The sequence below is a fragment of the Myotis nattereri genome (genome assembly GCF_964212035.1).
Source record: "Myotis nattereri genome assembly, chromosome: 1".
NCBI lineage: Eukaryota > Metazoa > Chordata > Mammalia > Chiroptera > Vespertilionidae > Myotis > Myotis nattereri.
The window spans coordinates 197,595,402-197,622,635 of NC_138075.1; the positions used below are offsets into that span (position 1 = coordinate 197,595,402).

The following is a 27,234-nucleotide window of genomic DNA, read 5'->3' on the forward strand; positions in this document are numbered from 1 at the left end:
ATAATAAAATACACAACTATGTTAATAGGTTTTCTATTTTTACATAGGATCCAAATGAAGATACAGAATGGAATGAAATTTTAAGAGATTTTGGCATTCTTCCTCCAAAAGAAGAGCCAAAAGATGAAATTGAAGAAATGGTTTTACGTTTACAGAAAGAAGCAATGGGTATAGTTGTGCATTTGGTGGGCTGGATGAAGGGGGTAATACAGTTATGTTACTGATAGTGTATTTCATGAATTTCAAGGAAGAGAGGACATTAGAAATCATTTAGTATGTCCCACCATACTTTTGCTGATACCTAAAATTCTTAATTCATGTGTTAAAAATTCACATGCCAGTTAATGACAGAGCTGAAATGTCCTGGTATCTAACCTAGTGAGCTTTTTTTTCTCTAGATCATAATTTTTTTACCATGTGAATACCTTATATTTTGATTATTCTATATAGTATATATTATTTGTCAAGATTTCCTGGAACATGGGAAAATCTAAATTTCTGAGGTCTAATTTATTTTTACATCTTTTATTTTTTAAATATATTTTATTGATTTTTTTTACAGAGAAGAAGGGAGAGGGACAGAGAGTTAGAAGCATCGATGAGAGAGAAATATCAATCAGCTGCCTCCTGCACACACCCTACTAGGGATGTGCCCACAACCAAGGTACATGCCCTTGACCGGAATCGAACCTGGGACCCTTGAGTCCGCAGGCCGACGCTCTATCGACTGAGCCAAACCAGTTAGGGCTTTACATCTACTTCTAAATGTAGCCTGGTAGTTCTGTGAACTCTGAGGGAGTAATAATATTTAAACAAAACTAAAGCAGTCAACCACAAAATAGCTTTATATATTGCAAACACTGCAATATTAAAGATAGTCTTGATCTTCACTTATCTAATATATCTTTTTTCTAGACATGTGACTATAAAGTAAAATTAATATTTAAACAATTCAACTGCTTACAATTTATATTGTTTTAGTTAAACCATATGAAAAGATGACTCTTGCACAGTTGAAGGAGGCTGAAGATGAATTTGATGATGAAGATATGAGAGCTATTGAAACATATAGGTACAGTGATTCATTGGGGTAATTTATGAGTTTTGGAATGAAGAATTGTAAAAATTAAACTAAGATAAAGCCCTATTTTGTCTACAGAATAGATTAAAAAATTAACGAAACTAATTTTTAAGATTTTAAAACTAACATATAAAGTAGAATTTTTCCTGAAAAAATTTTTTTTAATATATTTTATTGATTTTTTACAGAGAGGAAGGGAGAGAGATAGAGAGTTAGAAACATCGATGAGAGAGAAACATCGATCAGCTGCCTCCTGCACATCTCCTACTGGGGATATGCCCGCAACCCAGGTACATGCCCTTGACCGGAATCGAACCTGGGACCTTTCAGTCCGCAGGCTGACGCTCTATCCACTGAGCCAAACCGGTTTCGGCTCCTGAAATTTTTTTGCCTTTGCTTGAATTAAAAACTATCCAATAATGTACCATAGGACTTCATCAAGTGATATATGAGTAAAGTGGAAAATATCAATAAGCAGCCAATAAATAGAGGGCTATGAAGTTCCTTCTTTCATGATGCCTGTCAATGGTTTCTATAATTTAATAATTAATTGCCAGTCATGAATTCTCTCAGAAATTAGAGTAGGTGCATACATTACCCAACTTATCTGGATTCTAAAAACGGACAAAGAGATTATAAAAATGTTATGCCAGAGGAAGATATCACTTACGAATGCAGGCACAAAAATTTAAACAAAATATTTACAAATTAAGTCTAGCAATTTTTTTAAAAAAATAATAAACTTTGGAGAAGTAGTCCTAGGAATGCAAGGTTGTCTTAACATTAAAAAACAAAAACAAAAGCAAAAACAAAAAAAACCCAGTAAATTGTGTTAGAAGCAGCAATGCCAAGTCACAATGAATATACCTGGCACTCATAAAAATTGAACTAGTGTTCCTTGGAAAACTGCTTTATTCCACATTGTGAGTTGTGAAAGTACAGTACACGTCTTGAGCATCATATGGTTCCAGCAAGTAAAGAAGTGCTAAAAAAAAAAAAAAGTTTAAGGAATAGAAGCCAAACTAAAAGATCTCTCAATGACCAGAGTTGCAACAACTTGAACAACAAAAAGATAAAATATTAGATTATAAAATAAATAATAAAATAAATATCCATGAGTCCATAATGATATAAGTAATTAACTGAATACATGAACAAATTCAAAAGAAATAACACTTCTCCCTCACTAAAGAATTCCAATTAATAAGTGTATATGGAATGAGGAAAATAGAAAAATCATCATTATATCACCATAGCAATAATTCTTGATGAGCAAGATCTGCTGATAGATACTAAAACAAGTGGATGAAATTTTAAGTAGAAGCATGATATTTGCATAATCTCAAAGTATCTCCCCCTCTAAATATTTAGTAACTATAAGGAAATAGTAAGTTTATAATGTAGAGTTTTGGCAGATTCCATCTTAGGGAAATGATCAAGGTTAAAATTACCAATAATACATGTTGACATTAAGTAACTCGATACGATGTGCTGAAGATGACACACCACCTCTGTGGTGTCCTTTTTAATAATTAATCATCTCAATCTAATAAGAATACACCAGAAACCAAAATTTGAGGAACTTTCAAAAAACTGACCCAGTTGATGTCAGGAAAGATGGCAGAATAGAAAACTCCAGAAAGCCATCTGTTTACCTAGACAACAATTGCATTGGCTGAAAATGTCTGAAGTGACAGCTTTGGAACTCTGGAGTCTATGTGGACACTTGCAGCTTCCAGGATAAAACTTGGCTGGTAAATTGCAGTTAGTAGTGGCTGACTTCAGTCCTTAGTTGGTGATAGCTATCCATCTCTCACCCTCTAGTTCCATGGCAGGCTCCTGTTTGGACAGCAACCTTTATTTCTGGAAAAGCTTGCTGGAGCAGGGTGAGCAATAAGGACTTTGTGTTCTGATTGTGGAGTGCTGCTTTTGAATGCAGAGGTACAGGCACAGAGTTTGGTTATCACTGTGTCAACCCCATTGGCTCAGGGGGATTCCAGAGCATTTAAGGGAGCCACCTCTATTTTTTATGGACATTAAAAAAACAACCATATATATGGGGAAATTTAAATGCCTTGGAAAAGATGAAGGCTCACAGAAGATGTTATGGTTTCATTCAGGCTGATCCCTGGCTAGAGACACCTTACAATAATAATAAAAAAAACCATGGGAAAGGAGGAGAATCTGATTTCCAGAGTTATCACATTATATGAATCAAATGTTCAGTTTCAACAAGAGAATCACAAAGAAATGGGAAAGTGCGGCCCATTCAAGCTGTCTTCCAAAAGCTGTACCATTTTGCGTTCCTACCACCAGTGAATGAGAGTTCCTGCTGCTTCACATCCTGTCTGGCATTCAGTGGTGTCAGTGTTCCAGATTTTGGCCATCCTCTTTGGTGTGTAGTGGTTTCTTGATTTATTTGCATTTTCCTGAAGACATAGATGTGGAGCACCCTTTCATAGGCTTATTTGTCATCTCTGAATCATCTTCGGTGAAGTGTCTATCAGGGCTTTGGCCTATTTTTAAGTCAGATTGTTTTCTTATTGTTGCATTTTTAGAGTTTTCATATATTAAGGACAACAGTCCTTTGTCAGATGTGTCTTTTGTCATTTTCTCCCAGTAACTGCTAAGGAGATAGGTTCCTAGAGAGAGCAGTTGTTACAGCCGTTTTCTGATCCCCAGAGGAATTAGGTTCTAGGGCACAATTGGAACAGTAGTTCCAATTTCCCAAGTTTCTGGATTGTAGCAGAGAAACCTGTTCCCTTGGCAGACCAATTTTGCAATGTTGCTCAGGGAGTCATTTTGATAGCCCGGTTTAGAACCCCCTCCTTTCCATTGAGTTTGTAAATCACTTAATTTCACAGATTAAGCTTCTTGCTGCTTAAAATAGCTAGGACTTTCTTCAACTGAGTCCCACCTGATATGATTGTTGGGTGTAAAATGCAGGCTACTGAGCATTAAATCACTTCCTGATGGCAAAACTAACCCAGGTCTTCCTGTCTCTCCCTGCCTAATTCCATTGACGTAGCAAAGAACAATGAGGAAGAGAGGTGCAAGAGGGGAGGAGAAAGAGATAGAGTTGGTAGTTGCACCATTAAGTAGGGAGCACAAACTTTTTGAAAATTTTGAAAGATATTAAGCCAGTGAGATCAAATTGAGGAATTTGATATTAAATACTCAGTGCCAAAAAATCAGCTCCCAGAAGATCTTTGGAGGAACTAAACTCTGAATATCTGGGTCAGTAGAGGGAAAATGGAAGGACTTCAGTTTGAAAATTGTGAGAGGGGCCCTCCCTAGATGTGGGTCATTATTCTTGGCATTCTCCTCTAGGCTTCGTTTTGCTTGGATTACTTGTTACGTAGAGTGGTTTTCACCTAACATGTTTCTAATTAGTAAAATAAGGACAGAGTGTTTAAAATATACCCAGGATTTGGTATCTATTCATGCAGAGTGAAGCCAACAGATCAGGAGATAATTGGCATTGAAAAGAGTTTTTCACTCAGAGTTCTCAAGAACAGGGGGCATGCACCACAATCCCAGGCCACACAGGGAAGCCCTGGAGGTGGTTGAGCGGCAGGAGTGAAGGGATGCCATGGGCGCCCGCCTTCATTGTGGTTTCCGTGGGAAAGACAAGCTCAGCAGGGTAAGCAGATTTAGGATTGGCTGGTTTGGATCATTTTGGCAGGCTGAGGGCTACAGTGGCTGTCTCTAGTTGTCTGGTATCTGGCCCAGGGATAATTAGGGCAGAGGGTTAGGGGCGCAGTTTAATAGAAGAGGTGACTGAGGGGTTGGGCTCTGGACTGGTCGGTTTGCATCTGAGGAATTTGCTCCTGCAGGAGGTTGCTATCTTTCATAATTAGTTAGACCTGGGAGGGACAGTCTGTCCAGGATCAGCAAAGGCAAGAATACAGAAAATAAGAAAATACAGTTAATACACAGAAAGAAGGGAAGAAAGTATTCCCAAGATAACTTAGGGATATAGAATCGGTAACTTTTAAGACATTTGCACATCAGAAAACATTTAGATCTGCTTCATGAATCCGAGCATTCAACAACTGAATCAGAGTATGTAAATTTTGAGAATTGATTAAGAAAGCTTTAAGGCTCTCTGTGGATGAAGAACCAGGTAACATGGAATGCTCACTGTGTGCTAGGCACCATCCTAGGAAATTTACCTGTATTATCTCATTCAATTCCCAACAACCCCGTGCAAGTAGGTATTGGTATTATTCTCCTTGCAAAAGCTTAGAGAAATCAAATAACTTGCCCAAATTCATGCTGCTAGGAACTAGGAACTGGTATTTAAACCTAGTCTAGTCTCACCGTAGAGTTCAAACTCATCATTCTTCTTTATCACTTCTCTACCTGTAATAAATTTTATAACAAGTGATTATACATATTCACAAAGGCTTTAGACTGAAGGTCAGTTTAGCGTGATAGTTGAGAGCACATAAACAGGGATAAAAATAATTAACTTTACACAGTTTTTTGCAAGGATATGCTAATGCAATGCACTTAAAATAGTGCCTGGCAACATAATAAGCACTCCATAAATGTTAGCCATTGTTATGATTATTATATGCAAGTATTTAACCTGTATAGGAGAATTTGTTGGTTCAGTATCTAAATAAACTCTCTATAGCTATGATTAAGACCTAGTCTTAAATAAAAATAAATTTAGAAGTCAGTCGCTAACTTCTTACTTGCAACACTAATGACAACACAGATTTCCATATAAACAGATAAATTGGCATTATAACACCATTAAAAGTTATTCTGTAATTTTTTAAGTGTTTGATATGTACTAGCATTACATTCATTACCCTAAATTGTTACTGTAGATGGGAATGACCTTAATAATATAACAATTTTATTTTTTTAATTAGAGAAAAGCGGTTACAAGAATGGAAAGCTCTTAAGAAAAAACAAAAATTTGGGGAGTTAATAGAAATTTCTGGAAATCAATATGTGAATGAAGTCACAAATGCAGACAAAGATGTATGGGTTATAATTCATCTATACAGGTCAAGGTAATTACCTTTTTGTAAAATATTAATATACTAATGTTTTAAGAACATATCACTGGTTTTTAGGGTTTATAAAGCATATAACAAAGACTACTCACAAAAGAAAATAAGAATATATGTATAGAGTCATTGGCTGTAGGGATTAAATTAGGTATTTTAATATATTTTCTTGTTTAATTTTAAAGACGACATACTTTTTAGAAAAATAAGCATTCTTTAGCAGTTAATTTAAATAAAACATATGGAAAATTTCAAACGTATAGAAAAATAGATATAAGGATAAAATGAGCCCCCTAAATATTGGCCAGGTAGATTCAACAGTTAACATTTTGCCATATTTGTATCATTTGCGTGTATTTACAGAATGATTTAAAAGTAAATTACACACACCATGACACTTTTAAGTACTTTAGCATGCATTTTCAAAACATAAGGGCATTTTTCTATATCACCATAATACCATTTTCTCACCTAAAAAAATTAACAATCATTTTTAATAGTGTCTAATATACAGCTCTTACTCAAATTCTCCCAACTGACTTCAAAATGTCTTATAAATACATATATTTTTTCATTGAATCCAATCAATGCTCAGGCAGTGAATTTGAATATATCATATCTCTTGTCTCTTTTAACAGAACAATTTCCTTGCATGTCCCTGTTCCCCTAGTTAGTTTTAGAGTACCTAGTTGTACTAAGTATAATCCATATGTCCCCCTGTCTCATCAGCCTGGTATAATGATAATTGCGAAGAGTGGACTTTCCCCAAGTCTGTGCCAAAGAGGAGCTGCAACCTCCCAGTTTCACAAATCTCTCATAGAAACAGCACCTCTAGTGTTAGGTCCCAAGCCCTCTCCCTGCTTGGGCTCTAACCCGATCCAGGAACGGAGGCTGTGGCAGTAGCCCTTGTTGTCCTTATTTCATTCTCTGAATAAAAAATATCTTCTTTCTTCAGGTCCTCAGAGAAATTCTATACAGAGCAAGTTAGAGCCCTGCTGTTTACCAGCTCACCAGTTCCTCCGACAAATTTTGATAGGAATCATACCCCATAAAAGAAGACATTAATTTTACTGTAACTAAAATGCTTGGTAAATAATTCTTTAATAGTCTAAAAATAATCATTTCCCATTTATCCTATACCACTATGTGGATAACCCAATTTGGAGATTTGCTGATGTGGGTCCTTTACAAATAAGTATATGAAATAGCAACATTTACAATACTAAGATTTGTGTGTCATAAATGTTATATACTGAAGTGGTACACCGAATGTTTCTCCTGAAACCCATTATGATAAGCAGAATAGATATTGGTTCTGAATTACCATACCCTGGTATAAAATTATTTTAATGGTTATTTCTAGATAAATTACTGGTTTGTTTTTTTTAAAATATTTTATTGATTTTTTACAGAGAGGAAGGGAGAGAGATAGAGAGTTAGAAACATCGATGAGAGAGAAACATCGATCAGCTGCCTCCTGCACATCTCCTACTGAAGATGTGCCCGCAACCCAGGTACATGCCCTTGACCGGAATCGAACCTGGGACCTTTTAGTCCGCAGGCCGACGCTCTATCCACTGAGCCAAACCGGTTTCGGCAATAAATTACTGGTTTTGACCAATAATTTTCAAAAACTTATAGAAGAGGTTGAATGAGCAGGTTTCAAACTGCTGTGTGCTTTGATGGACTTAAAGTCTAAGGATCCATTTTTATAATACTTTAAGTATCTGTGAGCTCAGAAGTTCTTTTGGGCAATATAATAAAGTTACATAAAATATTAGTTTTCTTTTTTTTAATATATTTTATTGGTTTTTTTACAGAGAAGAAGGGAGAGGGATAGAGAGTTAGAAACATCAATGAGAGAGAAACATCGATCAGCTGCCTCCTGCACACCTCCTACTGGGGATGTGCCCGCAACCAAGGTACATGCCCTTCACTGGAATCGAACCTGGGACCTTTCAGTCCGCAGGCCGATGCTCTAGCCACTGAGCCAAACCAGCTAGGGCATAATATTCTTTATAACAGTTATAATTTAATATTATAAAATGAAGCATAACTATTAAACTTATATTTCTAGCTGCCTTTTGTAACCCTAGGAAGGTAAGAGTTTGTTTTTTGACTAGGTTCCTAAGTTTCATAATTTTAATACTTTTTTGCCACTAAATTTCTAGAACTGGGCCCATTCCTTATCCAAGTGAAGACTCAGCCTACATAGAGTACCTTAGAGGGATCTAACTAACCCTGGGCCACTGACCCTAGTGGCTCAGCTTAAAATTAGCTTTGCTTCTGATTTTATGAAATCTTACATCTGTGTCCAAATTCTGACTTTGGCAGGGTAGGAGGAGGAACTTCTGTATTATTCTTATACCTAACTGCATATGTTGAATCTCGCATACCTAGTTAGTTTTAGAGTACCTAGTTGTACTAAGTATAATCCATATGTCCCCCTGTCTCATCAGCCTGGTATAATGATAATTGCGAAGAGTGGACTTTCCCCACTCTTCGCAATTATCATTAACTATGCTCTTAACTTGTTTTCTGATGTGAGAGGTCTCCTTGATATTTTATAATTCTCACGGAGTTTAATTCTGGCCCCCAAGCACCAAATCCACATTTGTTCCCCTACCACTTGCTGTCATAACTGTCTTCAAGGAGCTACTGTCTCCTTGCACCACAGTCTGTTATGCCATTCTCTCTTAATTCCATACTCGTCACTGCCACCACCAGTGCCCGCCTGCTTTCTGCCATTCACACCACTCACTTCCTAAGGTTTATTATACCACTGACTCAGCTCTCATTCTGATAGTAATGATAAAAGTAACCTAAACTTGATATTAGTGAATTAAGTTCACCTATTTGAGGAAGAGTGAAACTTATAAAGTCAATTTATGGCAGTTTTGTTTGGAAAATTAATATTTAAGTTAGGCAGTACATGCATTTCTAATGTTACTTTTAGTAGGCCACTCACTAAAATAAAGCAGTGTCTACATTTATAGCAGGTTAGAATTATCAAAAGAATTCTGAAGTGTAAATGAAACATATAGTCATTTAACTTGTTAGCTTCTTGCTCCATAAATTGATATATAACATCAATTACCTTAAGAATATTTCTGAAGATTTTGTAGGTGTTAGAGATGCAAAGGTATATATAAGGCATCTATCTCTGCCATTAAAGAAATTTCAGTACTCTAGAGAAGAGACAATTAAATGTAGTAATAAAGTCTTTTGTGTCCTTTGATTGAGTTCTATAGAGTGAGGGCACTAAACAGGGAGTAGTTAAGTTCTACCCTGGTGCTGTCCTCAAAAAATAAGAAAAAATCCCCCAAGTTTACAGAGGTGGAGGAAGTAGACAGGCTGAATTGGATATTTTAGGTGGAGTGTACAGCTTGAACAAAGGTACATAAATAAGAGACATCATCTTGCTTTGGAGTGCTTTAAGTAATATGATAGCGGGCAGAGAGTAATGCTGGAGAGATAGGCAGAAGCCAGAACATGGAGAACCTTGAAAGCTACACTGAGGAGCCCAGACTTTATCATGAAGGCAGTGAGAGCTGTTGAAGGATTTTAAGCTTGAGGGAAGGGCAGTTGTTACACGATGAGACTTTCATACTGAGCTCCCTTTGTCAGCCAGGGTCAAGGATGAATTTGAAGAACTAAACCTGGAAACAGACCACTTAGGGTAATCTGACATAGCTCAGATAAGAAAGAAAAGGAGTAAGGCAGTGGAGAAAGAGAGGAGAGGCTAGGTATGAGCTAAGGAGGTAGAATCAATCTAATCAACCTTAGATGTTGTAGACGAAAGGGAGGTTTTTGGCCTGGGTGTAAGACTAAGAAAATAAAGAAGACAATACATTATGGCCGTGGTCGGCAAACTGCGGCTCCCGAGCCACATGCGGCTTTTTGGCCCCTTGAGTGTGGCTCTTCCTAAGCCTTAGGAGTACCCTAATTAAGTTAATAACAATATACCTACCTATATAGTTTAAGTTTAAAAAATTTGGCTCTCAAAAGAAATTTCAATCGTTGTACTGTTGATATTTGGCTCTGTTGACTAATGAGTTTGCTGACCACTGCATTATGGTATAGTTTAGATGAGAAAAGCTAAGGGGGACTCCGATGACCAGCCCATGGGCCAGTATAAAGATTAGTAAATGGATGTATGTTTGTATATGTCAGATGAAGATAAAGATTTTGTGTGTGTGTAATTCTCTGCTTTGACGTATTTTTTAACCTTTTGACCTCCACCCATTTCTCCCAACCTCCATCCTCCACCTCTGGCAACCACCAATCTGTTTTTTGTATCTGTGAGCTGCTTTTTGTTGTTTTGTTTTGTTTTTAGATTCCACATTTAAGAGAGATCTTAAGGTACTTGTCTTTCTTTCATATAGCATAAAGCCCTCAAGGTTTGTCCATGTTGTTGCAAATGGAAACATTTCATTCTTTTTTTATGGCTGAATAGTGTTACATTGCATATATATATATATATATATATATATATATATATATATATATCTCACAGTTTCTTTATTCATTCATGAACTGATGGACACTTAGGTTGTTTCCATATCTTGGCTATTGTAAATAATGCTGCAATGAACATAGGGGTACATTTTTTTTTTTAATCTTGTGTTTTCATTTTCTCAAGTTAAAAACCCAGAAGTGGAATTGCTGGACCATATGGTAGTTCTATTTCTAATTTATGAAGAACCTCCATACTGTATTCCATAGTGACTGCATCAAATTACATTCCCACCAACATGGTTTCCTTTTCTCCACATCCTTGCCAACACTTGTTATTTCTTGTCTTTTTTATAACAGTCATTCTAACAGGTGAAGTGATTACTCATTGTGGTTTTGATTTGCATTTCCCTGATAACTAATGATGTGGAACATCTTTTCATGTGCTTGTTGGCCATCTGTATGTCTTCTTTGGGAAAATATCTATTTAGATCTTTGACCCATTTTTTTGATGTTGTTGTTTTTTGTTATTGAATTGTATGAGTTCTTTATATATTTTGGATATTAGCCCCTTATCAGATATATGAATTGAAAATATTTTCTCCTATTCAGTCGATTGACTTTTCATTTTGTTGATGGTTCTTTTGCTTTGCTTTTTAGTAGAATGTAGTCCCATTTATTTATTTGTGTTTTTGTTGTTTTTGCTTCTGGTTTCAGGTTAAAAAAATAATTGCCAGGACCTATGTCAAAGAGCTTACTGCCTATGTTTGCCTCGAGGAGTTCTATGGTTTCAGGTCCTATGTTCAAGTCTTTAATCCATTTTGAGTTAATTTTTATCTAAGGTGTAAGATAGTGGTCAAATGTCATTCTTTTGCATGTGGCTGTCCAGTTTTCCCAACACTATTTATTGAACAGATTGTCCTTTCCCCATTGTATATTCTTGGCTGGCTGTTTTGTCATAAAATAATAGACCATATATGTATGGGTTTAATTCTGGGCTCTCTATTCTGTTCCACTGTATCTGTTTTTATGCCAATACCACATTATTTTAATTACTATAGCTCTGTGGTATAGTTTTAAATCAGGGAGTGTGATGCCTCTTTCTTTGTTCTTTCTCAAGATTGCTTTGGCTATTCAGGTATTTTTTGTGGTTCTATACAAATTTAGGATTATTTGTCCTATTTTTTTGAAAAATGTCATTGGAATTTGATAGGGATTGCACTGAATCTGTATATTGCTTTGGGTAGTATGGACATGTTAACAAAATTGATTTTCCCATGCTAAGTGAAATAAGCCAGTCAATGAAGGAAAAATACCACATGATCTCACTCATTCATGGATAATAGAGACCATTATAAACTTTTGAACAATAATAGATACAGAGGCAGAGCTGCCTCAGATTGTCAAACTGCAGCGGGAAGGCCGGGGAGGGTTGAGGGGCAGGAGGTAGGGGGGTAAGAGATCAACTAAAGGACTTGTATGCATGCATATAAGCATAACCAATGGACACGGGACACTGGGGGATGGGGGAGGCAGGGGGACTGTCTAGGTCGGGGGGATAAAATGGACACATGTGTAATACCCTTTGTAATACTTTAAGCAATAAAAAAAAATTGATTTTCCCAATCCATTAGCATGGAATATCTTTCCATTTATTTGCTCTTTTCTTCAATTTCCTTCATTAATGTAGTTTTCAATACATAGGTCTTTCTTCTCATTGGTTAAACTTATTTCTAGTTATTTTTTTTAATGCAGTTGTATAAGGGATTGTTTTCTTTATCTTTCTGATAGTTTGTTAGTGTACAGAAATGCAACAGATTTTTACATATTGATTTTGTATCCTTCGACTTTACTGAATTTCTTTTTTAGTTCTAATAGTTTTTTTTGATGGAGTCTTTTGGGTTTTCTACATATATCACCTGCAAGTAGTGACACTTCCATTTCTTTCTTTCCATTTTGGTTGCCCTCCATTTCTTTTTCTTGCCTAGTTGCTCTGGTTGGGACTTCTCATACTCTGTTGATTAAAAGTGGTGAGAGTGGGCATCCTTGTCTTATTCCTGATCTTACAGGAGAGGCTTTTCACCATTGAGTAGGATGTTAGCTGTGGGCTTGTCATATATTGCCTTTATAATGTTGACATACATTTTTTTCTGCACCCACTTTGTTGAAATTTGTGAAACAAGTTTAGTAAAAATATATTGAGAATAATATATAAAATTCCTCTCCCAGATGTTGATTAGAACTTAGTGCATTTTTTTACACTTAAAAATAATTTTTATTTATTTATTATTATTTTTTAATTTCTTTATTAAGGTATTACATATGTGTCCTTATCCCCCCCTTATCCCCCCAACCCCCCACTCATGCCCTCACCCCCCTGTTGTCTGTGTCCATTGGTTATGCTTATATGCATGCATACAAGTCCTTTGGTTGATCTCTCCCCCTGACCCCCACCCTCCCCTACCTTCCCTCTGAGGTTTGGCAGTCTTATCAATGCTTCTCTGTTTCTGGATCTGTTTTTGTTCATCAGTCTATGTTGTTCATTATATTCCATAAATGAGTGAGATCATGTGATATTTATCTTTCTCTGACTGGCTTATTTCACTTAGAACTTAGTGCATTTTCATTGATTTCCATTATCAGGATTTGTTTAAATGGAACAAGAACTCAAATACATGCAAAGCAATTTGAGTGCAGAAATCTGTATTTTTCTCTGATCATTTACATTTGTCTGGCCCACATCTAACCATCATTTTTTTCTTAGTAACTTTTATCAAGTTTTTTTAAAGCATGCATTTGATTTTCACAAGAACTACAATGATTTTTCTTGTCCCACAAACAGGAAGAACACACAAAAGTCTAGAAGGGTCTTCATCTGCCTGGAGCATGCAGCATGCCCTGGCATGAGTCACTCAGTAAGTGAGCTTAGACTATGGGTGTGACAGGTTTTAGGAATTGAAAATACTAAAGGGAAATAGGATGCTTCTATGATATCATGAAAGATGCTAATTAAACATTGAATATTATTTTTAAAAATGTTTTTTGAAAAGACATACAAAGGGAGTCCAAGAGAAAAACTAATTTTGTCTGTTCAAAGGAGCTTTCCCTGATCAACATAGTTTACACTAATCTTTTTCTTCTCATACACTATTTCAAATATAATCCATATGAGTGATGGGGAAATGAGTACAAAGACAAAAAGGAAAGCTACACTTCTAGCAAATTTAGGTTTATTAAAAGAAAATAGAAGAGAAAGATTAGATTTTTGTTTTAGCTGTTAAGAGAGGAGGGGAAATGAAGTTCATTAACTGTATATATCAAAATGGATAAGATTGCCCAGAGAATGTGTCTGAACTGATAAGAGGGTTCAGAACACAATCCCAAGGAACATGTATGTTTGAGGCATAGATAGGAGAAGGTAGTCAAAGAAATAAAAAGGAAATCAATAGAAAGTATTTTCCCAGGAGCCAAAATAAGAGGGCCTTTCAAGAATGGAAGTGAACAGAACATATAGATTTTTATTTTCTTTTTCATCTGGGCTGTGAACAGAAGGAGAGAGAGTAGTTATTAGAAGGGGACAGAGAGTTGTAAGGGAATTTAAAAAAATTTACTGACTTGAATGTGTTTATGTAAAGTGGAGAAGGAAAGATTGAGAAAACAGGAAAGGAGGGAAGCAGAATAACAGAGAAAAGTCCCATAGGAAATGCAAGAAATATGGGATGAATAGAGGACTAGCTTTGAAACATTTTAATAAAGCTGTGAGTGAATGATAGACTGGGAGAAAAGGGAAAAATGGAGGTAATGGGAGATAAGTGATAAAGCAGGAAAAATCACAGGATTTGGTTACACTTCCAATCAATTTTAAATTTCTAATGAGGTATAGTTCTGGATTAAGGAGAACAGAATGTGGTATGGAGTGGGATGTCAAGGAAAAGTGTGGGTGATGTTTGTTAGAGTCAAGAAAAACAAGGAAGTTGGAGATAAGGAGTTTTGGATTTGATAATCTCATGTGAAAATAAACCTTTGATGGTGATAAGAGTTGGAATTCCTTTGTTTCAATTCTGAACTGCCATGGGTTCCCTAGAAGTGTCATTTTTTTCTCTCTCTCTTATCTATATATATAAAAGCCTAAGCAACCAAACGACCAAACCACAGGTTGACCGGTTGCTATGACGTGCACTGGCCACCAGGGGGCAGACTCTCAATGCAGGAGCTGCCTCCTGGTGGTCAGTGTGCTCCCACAGCGGGAGCACTGCTCAGCTGACTGATGGGCGCCAGAAGCCAGGCTCACAACTGGCAAGCACAGCTGCAGTGACGCAAGCCTTTCCCACCTCCATGACAGCACTACCAAGCAGCTGTGGCAGGCGCAGTGGGGCCAGCTGCACGGCGCCTGACCAGAGCTCGGGCTCCTCCCCAGCCACCTGCCACTTCATGCACTACTACATCCCTGCAGGGATCAAGCTGAAACCGGCAGTCCGTCATCCCCTGAAGGGTCCCAGATTGTGAGAAGGCACAGGCCAGGCTGAGGGACCCCACTGATGCATGAATCTGTGCACTGGGCCTCTAGTGTCATATAAAGTAGGAACTGGCTTGATTAAACTGATGCTAAGTCAGATGTGGTTAGCCTTAGTTAGGCATCAAATTCCCATGGTAGCTAGCTTTATTCCCAGGCTGTTTGGTGTTTGTAATGAAAATCAGAGGACTGAAGGTAACAATAGAGGACAATACTGATATGGGCTTATTAAAAGAATATCTAAAGATATATTTTTGTTATGGAGATGTTTCACTTATTTTATTAGACTGAGATGAGTAGTTTGTTTTTTAAAGATCATGTATGTACTGTTTCTCTTTTTAGCATACCAATGTGTTTGTTGGTTAATCAGCATCTTAGTCTTCTAGCAAGAAAGTTTCCAGAAACTAAATTTACTAAAGCCATCGTGAATAGCTGTATTCAACACTACCATGATAATTGTTTACCAACAATTTTTGTTTATAAAAATGGTCAGATAGAAGGCAAATTCATTGGAATTATAGAATGTGGAGGAATAAATCTCAAGCTAGAAGGTAATTATATTATTTTTAAAATTTGTTTAAAAAAAAGAAGTGAAACTTCATTAAATTAACAAATATCGTGAAAGTTTATTTCCATAATATTGCTTTCCTTTTCTTCCAGTCTGTGCTTGTATTCCTCTAGATTAATTTCCTATAATAATATTCTTATCATAACACCCAATTCTTTAAGTCCTTATTGGTTCCTTGTCTCAAATAAGTTAAAAATTCGGAATCTTCTGCCTGAGAATTTCAGCCCACTTATCTAACTGTATTTCTCAATGCTTCCCAGTTTCTGTGTAGCCAGGCTGGACTTCAACCACTACCCCAGACACACTCATTTGTTCCTTTATACTTCGTTTCATACTCTTTCCCTGTGCCCCAAATAACCTACTCTTTATTCTTGCTTCCAAATCCTATTCCCTCGTGGGTCCTCCTAATTTTCCATTTATCCCATGATATGATTTTGGACCAATTCATAATCTATCTTCCTGTTCTCTATTGAATTTCTATAGCATATATTCTCTATACAACTAACTTTTCACTTATCCACATACTATCTGATTTTGTTGGTTAATTAATTCCCTTTGAATTTTGTCTCCCTAATAAGTACAAGGACCATATATCCTATTATTTTCTTTTTCATAGTACATAACATAGGACTTGATATTTCTACCTTCCTTAATGATTTTTACTTCCTGACTTAGTTCTGAGGCCATATCCTTCATCAAGTCGTTACTTGAAATTGCATTAATTTCATATTATACAAATCTTTTTCTCTTACCATTGTGTGAATAGTTGTTTTTAACAGCTAGTTTATCCACTCTTTAGTTCCCTTAAAACTGTTTTTGGCCTTCCTGAGGCCTCCAATACCTTAATTGTTCCTGAATTACCCCCTTTCCTTCTCCTAGTCTCTAGGGCCCTCTTTGTTTTATCACCCTGTTTTTTTCAGCTTGGACCTTATTCCTTTATTTAATATATTTTTAAAAAATAATAGGAAAAACAATAATATAGCACTCATTCATGTAATTACCAAAAATAACAAATGTGAATGTTTGTTCATGTTTGCTTCAGCTATTTTGTTAAATTGCTGAAATAAACTTTACAGATATAGTTGAAATTACCTATATTTCCATTCCTAGGACTATTCCCTCCTTTCCTCCCTAGAGACAATCACTATCATGAATAATATGTTATCTGGTCCAGGCTTTTTTACTAGTATATTAAAAATATTTTTAGCCCTAGCTGGTTTGACTCAGTGGATCGTCAGCCTGCTGACTGAAGGGTCCCTGGTTCGATTCCAGTCAAGGGCACATGCCTGGGTTGCAGGCTTGATCCCCAGTAGGGGATATGCAGGAGGCAGCCAATCAATGATTCTCTTTCATCATTGATGTTTCTATCTCTTTCTCCCTCTCCCTTCCTCTCTGAAATCAATAAAAATATTTAAAAGTATTTTTAAATTGTCATAAAATATACATAATATGAAATTTACCATCTTAAACATCTTTAAATACATAATGCAGTACAATTAACTACAGTTACCATGATATACATTATATATCCAGGACTTTATTTTGTAAATAAATAAGTTATTTAACCATTTTCAAGTATAGAGTTCAGTGGCATTGTGTGCATTCACATTATTGTGCTACCACCACCATTATCCATCTCTAGAATACTTTGATCTTGCATAACTGAAACTCTATACCAATTAAACAATAACTCCCCACTCCCCTCTCCCTGTAGCCCCTGGCCACTACCATTCTACTTCCTGACTCTGAATTTGACTACTCTCAGTACATTGTATAAGTACATCATACAGTATTTGTTCATTTGTGATTAACTTATTTCACATAGCATAATGTCCTCAATGTTCATCCATGTTGTAGCATGTATCAGAATTTCCTTCCTATTTAAGGCTGCATAATACTCCGTTGTATTTTTATGCCGTATTTTGCTTACCCATTTATCTGTTGATGGACGCTTGAGTTGCCTTTATCTTTTGGTTATTGAGAATGATGCTGCTATGAACACGTACAAATAATCAGTTCTAGTCCCTGTTTTCAATTCTTTTGGGTATATACTTGGAAGTAGAATTGCTGAGTCATATGGTAATTCTGTTACAATTTTTTGACCAACAGCATACTGTTTTCCATACTAACTGCACCATTTTATACTCCCACCAACAATGTATAAGAATTCCAGTGTCCCACATTCTTACCAACACTTGCTATTTTCTGTTTGTTTGTTCTTATTGTGGCCGTCTTAATGTGTGTGAGGTATTTTCCCTACTGATTTTAAATGTTTCCTATATTATTTTTTATGGTTCAAAAATACTTTAGTTTGTTTCTGACATCTCTACTATTTGCTTATCTCTGAATCAATATAGCATGGTCTTAGCTTTATAACTATAGCTTTATAACAATCTAGTTGTCTCTAGTAGGCCAAATCTTTTTCAAAATTTCATATAAATGTTAGAATCAGTCAAGTTCTGTGGAAAATCCTGTTGATTATTTATTAGAGTAATTGTTAGAGACTTCATATCCTAATTACAGTGGATATTTCTATCCACGAATGAGATCTCTCTTGTCACTTATTTAGGTCTTTTATAATTTTCCTCATAAACATAATATGTATATATTATATATTGTAATGTAATATATTTTGTCATTTTCCTCATATTCTGTTCATCTACTCAGTGCTTAGGAATAAAATTTACAAAATGTTGAATTTGTAGGAATGGGGGAATTTGGGGTTATCAAGTCAATTCTTTTCAGTTTTTCTCTTGGATATATTTTGGTATTTCATATTTTTTGTTGAAATTTTCTCATTAAAGTTTTCAAATATATTGGCATTAGTGTTTTCATAAGTAGTCTCAGAGCTTTAAAAACTTTACTTTGGTTATGTCCCATGTCAATTCTTGGTATTATTGGTTTTTCCCTCCTTTTCTTATCACCATTTTTGTGTGAGGTGTGTCTATTAGTCTTCTCAGGCCACCAGCTTTTGATTGTGTTGGTCACCTCTACTTACTTTGTTTTTCTTCTTTGTTGAGTGTTTTCTCTCTGTATATCCCTCCTTCTGATTTTCTTGGGTTTACTTTATTGTTCTTTTTTTAGCTTCTTGATTTGAACTTTCAAACAACTTATTTTCAATCATTTTAAAATAAAAATTTTAACCAAAATTTCCCCCTTTAAGTATAATTTTGCTCTATCCAATGCATATTTTGATATTTTAGTGCTTTCATTGTCATCCGGTTCTAAATATACCCTTTCCAATAGTATTTCTCTCTAGTTCTCAGTGATTTAAATGTGACCAAGCCTTCTGTACTTTGTCACAAAAAATGGGTTTTTCAGGTGACTATTTTGGTGAGTGTCAAAATAAGAATTTATGCTGTATTACTGTCAATTCATTTTGAATTAAAATATGTATTTTTCAGTAAAAATATACCCTTTTCACATTAATTTTATTAGAATCAACTCTTTTCATACAGATGAGAAATTCTTTTCATTTTTCTAAGATTTTAACCTAATTTAATGATGGGTTATTATTGCAGAACTTGAATGGAAGTTAGCAGAAGTTGGAGCAATACAGACTGATTTGGAAGAAAACCCCAAAAAAGGCGTTATAGATGTGATGGTATCTTCAATAAGAAACACTTCTATTTATGATGACACTGATAGTTCAAACAGTGATGATGACGATACCAAGTAGAGGGAAATAGTTAATAAATAGCTTTAAAGTGTTTATGTACTGAATGCTTTATTTGTCACTGCCTTTATAATCAGAGATCAGAAAATTTATAGATTTATTGTCAGTTTCATGTTAGCATTATAGCTTAGACATCACTTCAAAAACTTTCAGGTATTTCAGAAATTGCCTCTAACAAAACCAGAATGTATACTGAATCCTTAAATTATTTTTCTCTGGCTTATCCTTTTTCTGAACCACTTTGGACAAAAATGATATTACAAGTCCTATGAATGAGAATGATGAAAGAGAACAATGAAATTTTATTTAATTTATAGTAATAAATTTTAAAGTCTATTATTTAGGGGCCGTGCGTGTAAATACTTAAATTTGTGACCATACGCTTTTTCTTTGAAATTTCTCACTTATTAAAAAAAAATTAACCACTCAATATAAAAATGCAATTTAAACATTCTGAAAAGTACATAAGAAACACATCCACTTATTATTGTTTTAATATTTCTATTATTAAGTTATAAAATGAATAAATACTGTCATTACTAGACTATAGAATCATTAGAACTATATGACATGCAAATTTCTAAATCAGGAGAAGGGAGAAAAACATATTGTGAAGTTTACCTATGTTTTAATAGTAATACCCAGAATAAATCACCAACAGAAAACATATAATATTAGGATACTGCAGAAGGCCTGCAGGATGTTTTAATTTGGTTTAATAATGAACACCGTTTATATTTATTTTTACTTTTTATTTTTGTTAATCCTCACCTGAGGATATTTTTCCCATTGATTTTTTTTAGAGATAGTGGAAGGGAGGGAGGAGAGAGAGAGAGAGAGAGGAGAAAGAGAGAAACATTGATGTGAGAGAGACACATCAATTGGTTGCCTTCTGCACAGGCCTCGAACAGGGACAGGGACTGAACTGCAACCCAAGTACTTGCCCTTAACTGGGAGTTGAACCTGTGACCCTTCAGTGTGTAGGTGCTCTAACCACTAAGAAACACAGATTTGAGTAAGGTAATTATAATGCATGTCAGCAGGTAGGGTAACATCAAATGGTCTAACTTTGGAAAGAATTAAGAAAACACCTTTTTTCTAAGATAGCAAAGAAGGGCTCTTGAAAATATACAGCTTGGGATGAAAGGAAGGAAAATTGTGAAGGAAAGTTGTGAGTTGCACGTGATGGTCTTTATTTCAACATTCTGCACACATATAAGAGAAATAATTACCTAATACTGATCCAACTCCTGAAGTTCGCTTTGACAAATAAATGGATACATTTCTATTCAAAATAAAAGCATCGTGGAAATGAAAGGAGAAGCCATATAATCATAAACTTAAAATGTAACTTTAATGCCATCTAATGCATATAAATATGAATATTATTTTCCCCTTTAATTGAAATCAAATGGAGAAAGTCCCCCTAAATGCAATCCTTTTCTAGTAAGTATATATTTATCTATTTTCTTTTTAAAATTAAAATGAACAGAGGACGTGCTAATAAATAGTATTTAAGATTTCTGAATAAAAAGATGCATATTTACCTTTTAACTCTTAAAACTCAAATCCAGCAGGTGGCAGTAAGTTTTTATCTACAATCACAGTTCATGAAGACTTTAACATTTGTAAAAATCCTAAAACTATAGCCTTTTAAAGGTGGCTGGCTGTAATTCCAGCCCCAGCCATTTTTAAAGGTGCGCGCGCGCGCGCACACACACACACACACACACACACACACTTCTGGCAAGTACTCCTGCCTGTGTACACAGGTCAGTACTACTTCCTTATGATTCTTCATTTATATATTCTGATTTAAGTAGGGCATAAGTAGTTGTTAGAATGCAGAGGCATTATTTAATTCCAAAATTGTGTTTCCCATTTTATGAATTTTTTATTTGATGGGATACAAACAAAAGATTTTTAAAGAATATATTTGTATTGATTTCAGAGAGGAAGGGAGAGGGAGAGGGAGAGGTAGAAATATCAATGATGAGAGAGAATCATTGATCTCTGCCCCTTGCACACCCCCTACTGGGGATTGAGCCTGAAACCCAGGAAATGTGCCCTGACCAGTAATCAAACAGTGACCTCCTGGTTCATATGTTGATGCTCAACCACTGACCCACCCCAGCGGGACAAGATTTTTTTTAGTTGCCAATATTCAACTGTTTTTGACCTACAAAAATGGATATTTTATATATTCCAACCAAGTATTTTTTTCTCTATTCCTTGCTGCCAACTGTGCTCTTTTGAAGCTCCCTTCCTTACTTTATAGTGCCTTGTCTGTCAAAGTGTGGTCCTGGAATCAGAAGCATCCCCCGGGAGCTTGTTAGAAATGCAGAATCTCTGGCCCTATCCCACATTCACTGAGTTGGAAATGTTGTTTTAATGAGATCCTTAGGCGATTAAGCAGCATTGAGTAGCAAATTCCTTAAAGACATCTTGAATATATTCTTTAATCTTTTCCTCCACACTCTTGGTTATTAAAAGTGTGTCTCATTTGCCTTAGTTGATGTGGCTCAGTGGTTAGAGTGTTGGCCTGCAGACTGAAGGGTCCCTGGTTGATTCCAGTAAAGGGCACATACCTGGGTTGCAGGCTTGATTCCTGTCCCTGGCCAGGATGCATGTGGGAGGCAATCAATCGATGTGTCTCTCGCACATCCATGTTTCTCTCTCTCTCTCTGTCTCCCTCTGTCCCTTCCACTCTCTCTAAAAATCAATGGAAAAATATCCTCGGGTGAGGATTAACAAAAAATAAAAGTATGTTTGGTTTAAAATCCAATCTCAGTTCCAAGGCAAGTGTTCTCTGACTGAACTGTGACTTGGGAACTCTGAAGACAGAAGGTGGGGTTTGTTTTTAATCAATTATTTCCCTCTCTTTTCAAGGCCCTTTCTCTCTGGTGTGGTGTGGGGTGGGGACTGGAAGGGAAATTGGGAAGAAAGGGATACATTTTTCTCTGCTGGATAAGTACTATCCATGTTGCATCTAAATGGTCACGCATTAATGGGCACAAGAGTTCTAGAAACTGAGGCAGGCTCTGCCCTGCACAGTTCTTTGACATGGTAGATCAGCCTAGCCTGCAGCTCTCTCTCTTTCAGTCTCTCTCAGTTCCCCCTTTCAGAAGTATATCCAGCCTCTTGCTGCTAGAATTTCTTTCCCCTTGGGTGTCAAACCTGGATGTCGCTTTCTACACAGCATCAGTGGACCCAGGAGAAACATACACATTCTTGCCATGCCAAATTACAGGAGTGTACATTGCTTTACTCAACCTATACCTAAAGGTGTGGGTTTATTTCTGGGCCCTCTATCCTGTTCCATTGATCTATATGTCTGTTTTTATGCCAGTGCCATGCTGTTTTATTATGGCCTTGCAATATAGTTCGATATCAGGTAGTGTGATTCCTCCAACTTCGTTCTTTTTCAAGATCGCTGTTGCTATTTGAGATCTTTTGAATTTTTGGAGTATTTGTTCTAGTTCTGTGACATATGCCATTGGTTTCTTGATAGAAATTGCATTGAATCTGTAAACTGCTTTGGGTAGTATGGACGTTTTAATGATGTTAATTCTTCCTATCCATGAGTACAGTATATGCTTCCACTTTTTGTATCTTCTTCAATTTCTTTCTTCAGTGTCATATAATTTTCCAATTACAGGTCTTGTACATCTTTGGTTAAATTTTTTCTTAGTTATTTTTTCTTTTTTAAAGCAATTGTTAATGGAATTGGTTGTTGTTGTTTTAGTTTACTTTTCTGATAGTTCATTATTATTGTATAAAAATGCAACTAATTTCTGAATATTTATTTTGTATCCAGCTACTTTACTGAATTCATTGATCAGTTCTAGTAGTGTTTTTGGTAGAATCTTTAGGGTTCTCATACACAGTATCATGTCATTTGCAAATAATGACAATTTTACTTCTTCCTTTTTAACTTGGATGCTTTTTGTTTCTTCTTCTTGTCTGATTGCTGTGGCTAGGACTTTCAGTGCTATGTTGAATAAGAGTGATGAAAGCAGACATCCCTGTCTTGTTCCCGATCTTAAGTGGAATGCTTGTAGTTTTTGCCCATTGAGTATGATGTTGGCTGTGGGTTTGTCATAAATGGCCTTTATTATGTTGAGGTATGTTCCCTCTATTCCCACTTTGCTTAGAGCAAGCATGTCAAACTTGTGGGCCGCATGATATTTTTGTGGCCCAGCCAATATAATGGTATGTAAGAAACATTTTAATAAAAATTTCATAACTTAATTTTTACAATATCTTGTTATACGTAATTATTAACAAATTACAATGTTAGCTAATGACTGATTACTATAATCATGTTGCATTCATTTCCCTTATGCGCCTTATGCACAGGCACACCATTTCTCTCCACTGATACTAGCAGTGAATATTTTAGCAGCCGATTGCCACGTCATTAGTCTTGGACTGACTTGTTTGGTGTGCGCAACAGGAAATATTTTACTTTCAGAGAACAAGAAAAATAGGTTTATTTGTGTTATGCTTATTTGTGTAGTTATTCAGTGTCTGGCAAGTTAATGTTCAAGAAAAAATATTAATTTTTATTAAAATGTTCTGTTATTTTATGTTAATTATTACTCATTTATTTCAGCCATTTGTATTCAGCATGTCTCTATCAAAATAAACATATTTTTATGAAAATTGAAGCTTTTGTTTTTTTGCGGCCCACATAAACTTAAACCTTGTTCATTTGGCCCATGTTAGCCTTCGAGTTTGACATGCTTGGCTTAGAGTTTTTATCATAAATGGGTGTTGGATTTTATCAAATGCTTTTTCTGCATATATTGATATGATCATGTGGTTTTTATCCTTCATTTTGTTTATGTGATGTATCATGTTTATTGTTTTGTGGATATTGTACCAACCTTGCATCCCCGGAATAAATCCCACTTGATCGTGGTGTATTATCTTTTTAATGTATGGCTGCTTTGCTAATATTTTGTTGAGGATTTTAGCATCTATATTTATTAGGAATACTGGCCTATAATTTTCTTTCTTTGTTGTGTCTGTATCTGGTTTTGGAATTAGGATAATGTTGGCCTAGTAAAATGAGCTTGGGAGTCTTCCCTCCTCTTGGAATTTTTGGAACAGTTTGAAAATGTTTGGTAAAAATAACCTGTAAAGCCATCTGGTCCAGGGCTTTTATTTGTTGGGAGTTTTTTTTATTACTGCCTCAATTTCACTAGTTGTAATCTGTCCGTTCAGATTCTCTGATTCTGCCTGATGTAGTTTTGGAAGATTGTATGTTACAAGGAATTTATCCATTTTGTCCACATTGTCCAACTTGTTAGCATATAGTTGTTAATAACATTTTCTTACAATATTTTGTATTTCTTTTCTCTCTTTCATTTCTGATTTTATTTATTTGGGTTCTTTTACATTTTTCTTGATGAGTCTGTTTAAAGGTTTGTCAGTCTTACCTTTTCAGAGAACCAGCTCTTGGTGTCATTGATCTTTTGTATTGTTTTTTAGGCTCTACTTTGTTTATTTCTGCTCTGATCTTTATGATTTCCTTCATTCTACTCACTCTGGTCTTTGTTAGCTATTCTTTTTCTAGTTCCTTTAAGTCTAAAGTTGGATTGTTTATTTGAGCTTTTTCTTGTTTCTTGAGATAAGCTTGTAATGCTGTAAATTTCCCTCTTAGGATTGCTTTCCCTTGTCCCACAGATTTGGGTTTGTTGTGTTCTCATTTTCATTGGGTTCAGGGTATTTTTGATGTCTTCCTTGATGTCATTTTTTTCCAATACAAAATAAATCTATTACCAGATTGTAGATACAAAATAATTAGCCATTTACATGCAATAAACATTAATATTTCAAGAAAAAAGATTTTAAATATAATATCAAAACTGTACCAACATAGTATAATATCACAAAAGTTGTAGGAAATATTAAAAATCTGCAAATAATAGGATTACTTCTTTTCTAAAATATTTTTTTCTCTGACTCTATTTTTGTTCATCAGTTTATGTTGCTCATTATGTTCCACAAATGAGTGAGATCATTTGATATTTATCTTTTTCTGACTGGCTTATTTCTCTTAGCATAATGCTCTCCAGGTCCGTCCATGCTGTTGCAAATGGTAAAAGTTCCTTCTTTTTTACAGCAGCTTAGTATTCCATTGTGTAGCTGTACCACTGTTTTTTAATCCACTCATCTGCTGATGGGCACTTAGGCTGTTTTCAAATCTCAGCTATTGCATATTGTGCTGCTTGTGAACATAGGGGTACATATATCCTTTCTGGTTGGTGTTTCTGATTTCTTGGGATATATTCCTACAAGTGGGATTACTAGGCCAAATGGAAGTTCCATTTTTAATTTTTTAAGGCAACTCCATGTTTTCCACAGTGGCTTTACCAGTCTGCATTCCCACCAGCAGTGCATGAGGGTTCCTTTTTCTCTGCATCCTCGCCAGCACTGTTGTTTGTTGATTTGCTGATGATAGCCATTCTGACAGATGTGAGATGGTACCTCATTGTCGTTTTGATTGACTAATCATCTCTCAGATGATTAGTGACTTTGAGCATATGTCTCTTGGCCTTCTGTATGTCTGCTTTCAAAAGTGTCCATTTAGGTCCTTTGCCCATTTTTTGATTGGATTATCTTCCTTTTTTTTTTTGAAGTTGTATGAATTCCTTGTAAATTTTGGAGATTAAACGCTTACCAGAGATAACATTGGCAAATATGTTCTCCCATGCAGTGGGCTTTCTTGTTGTTTGGTTGATGGTTTCCCAAAGTGTTCTTTATTTGTGTTATGCCATTCTTTATCTCAGAATGTTCTTTTTTCATAGTTACTATATCTTTTTTCATGCTGTTGAGCATCTTTACCATCGTTACTCTGAACTCCGTTTCATATAAATTTCTTATCTCTGTTTCATTTATCTCTTCTTCTGGAGAATTCTTTAGTTCTTTCATTTGGGGGTTGTTTCTTTGTCTCCTCATTTTGGCTATCTCCTTGATGTCATTGTTAATCCATCATTGCTTAGTATCATGTTACTTAGCCTCCATGTCTTTGTGTGTTTTTCCGTTTTCTTCTTGTGATTGGTTTAAAGTTTCATAGCATTTTGGTTAGAGAAGATGCTTGATATATCAATCTTACATGTATTGAGACTTGTTTTATGTTCTAACATGTAATCTATCCTAGAAAACATTCCATGGCACTTGAAAAGAATGTATATTCTGCTGCTTTGGGTAAAGTGCTCTGAACATATCAATTAAATCAAGGCCACTATCTCCTTGTTGATTTTCTGTCTAAAATATCTAACCATTGATGTCAATGGAGTGTTAAAATCCCCTACTATAACTGTATTACTGTCAATCTTTCCCTTTATGTCAAGATTTAGGTGCTCCTATGCTGAATGCATAAATGTTTACAAGGGTATATATCCTCTTGTTGGATTGCTCCCTTTATCATTATGTAGTTTCCTTCCACCTAATCTGTCACCATTTTGCATCCTATAAATCCCGATCAGCTGTCCCACTTGCCTCTCATCACACAATATGCTCTATTGCCTCTATCAAGACATCAACTGGGGGAATTAGTTAGGTAGGGAGTTTGAAATGCTTAAATAATAACAAGGCATACAATAAGGAATGAACCGAATATTTTAATTACATAAATTGTGTTTAACTATGAGGCAGGATTTTTATTTTAGGGAAAAGTGGGATCTGGAAGTTGGAAAAGTTATTACAAATATGACAGTTTTATTCTTGGAGAGAATATGGGGAGAAAGGATATGGTTGTGAACTGAATGATGGGAAATGTTCAAGTAGTAGCAGAGGACTGGCAGAAAAAAAAAAAGGATTATCAACAGGTCTTGGTAAATGATTAAATACAGAAAGTGAGAGAGGAAGGAAAAAAGATGAACATGATTTGATCCTGGTGACTAA

At 35.5% G+C, this 27,234-nt stretch overlaps 1 protein-coding gene across 1 annotated transcript; it reads left to right on the plus strand.

Moving 5' to 3' along the window:
• The first annotated feature begins 983 nt into the window (after positions 1 to 983).
• Positions 984 to 19,378, plus strand: PDCL2 (phosducin like 2). Its single transcript, XM_081097233.1, has 4 exons — positions 984 to 1,072; positions 5,968 to 6,111; positions 15,419 to 15,627; positions 19,166 to 19,378. Exons 1-4 carry the CDS (start codon positions 999 to 1,001, stop codon positions 19,321 to 19,323), a joined length of 585 nt encoding a protein of 194 aa, XP_080953359.1. The 5' UTR covers positions 984 to 998; the 3' UTR covers positions 19,324 to 19,378.
• Positions 19,379 to 27,234: the final 7,856 nt, after the last annotated feature.

Bases quoted from the DNA above. Each gene is read 5' to 3' on its own strand.
- PDCL2 (XM_081097233.1), top strand. From the start codon at position 999: ATGACTCTTGCACAGTTGAAGGAGGCTGAAGATGAATTTGATGATGAA. The intron at 6,112-15,418 runs GTAATTACCTTT...TTCTCTTTTTAG, and splicing joins ATTCATCTATACAGGTCAAG to CATACCAATGTGTTTGTTGG. The intron at 15,628-19,165 runs GTAATTATATTA...TTATTATTGCAG, and splicing joins AATAAATCTCAAGCTAGAAG to AACTTGAATGGAAGTTAGCA.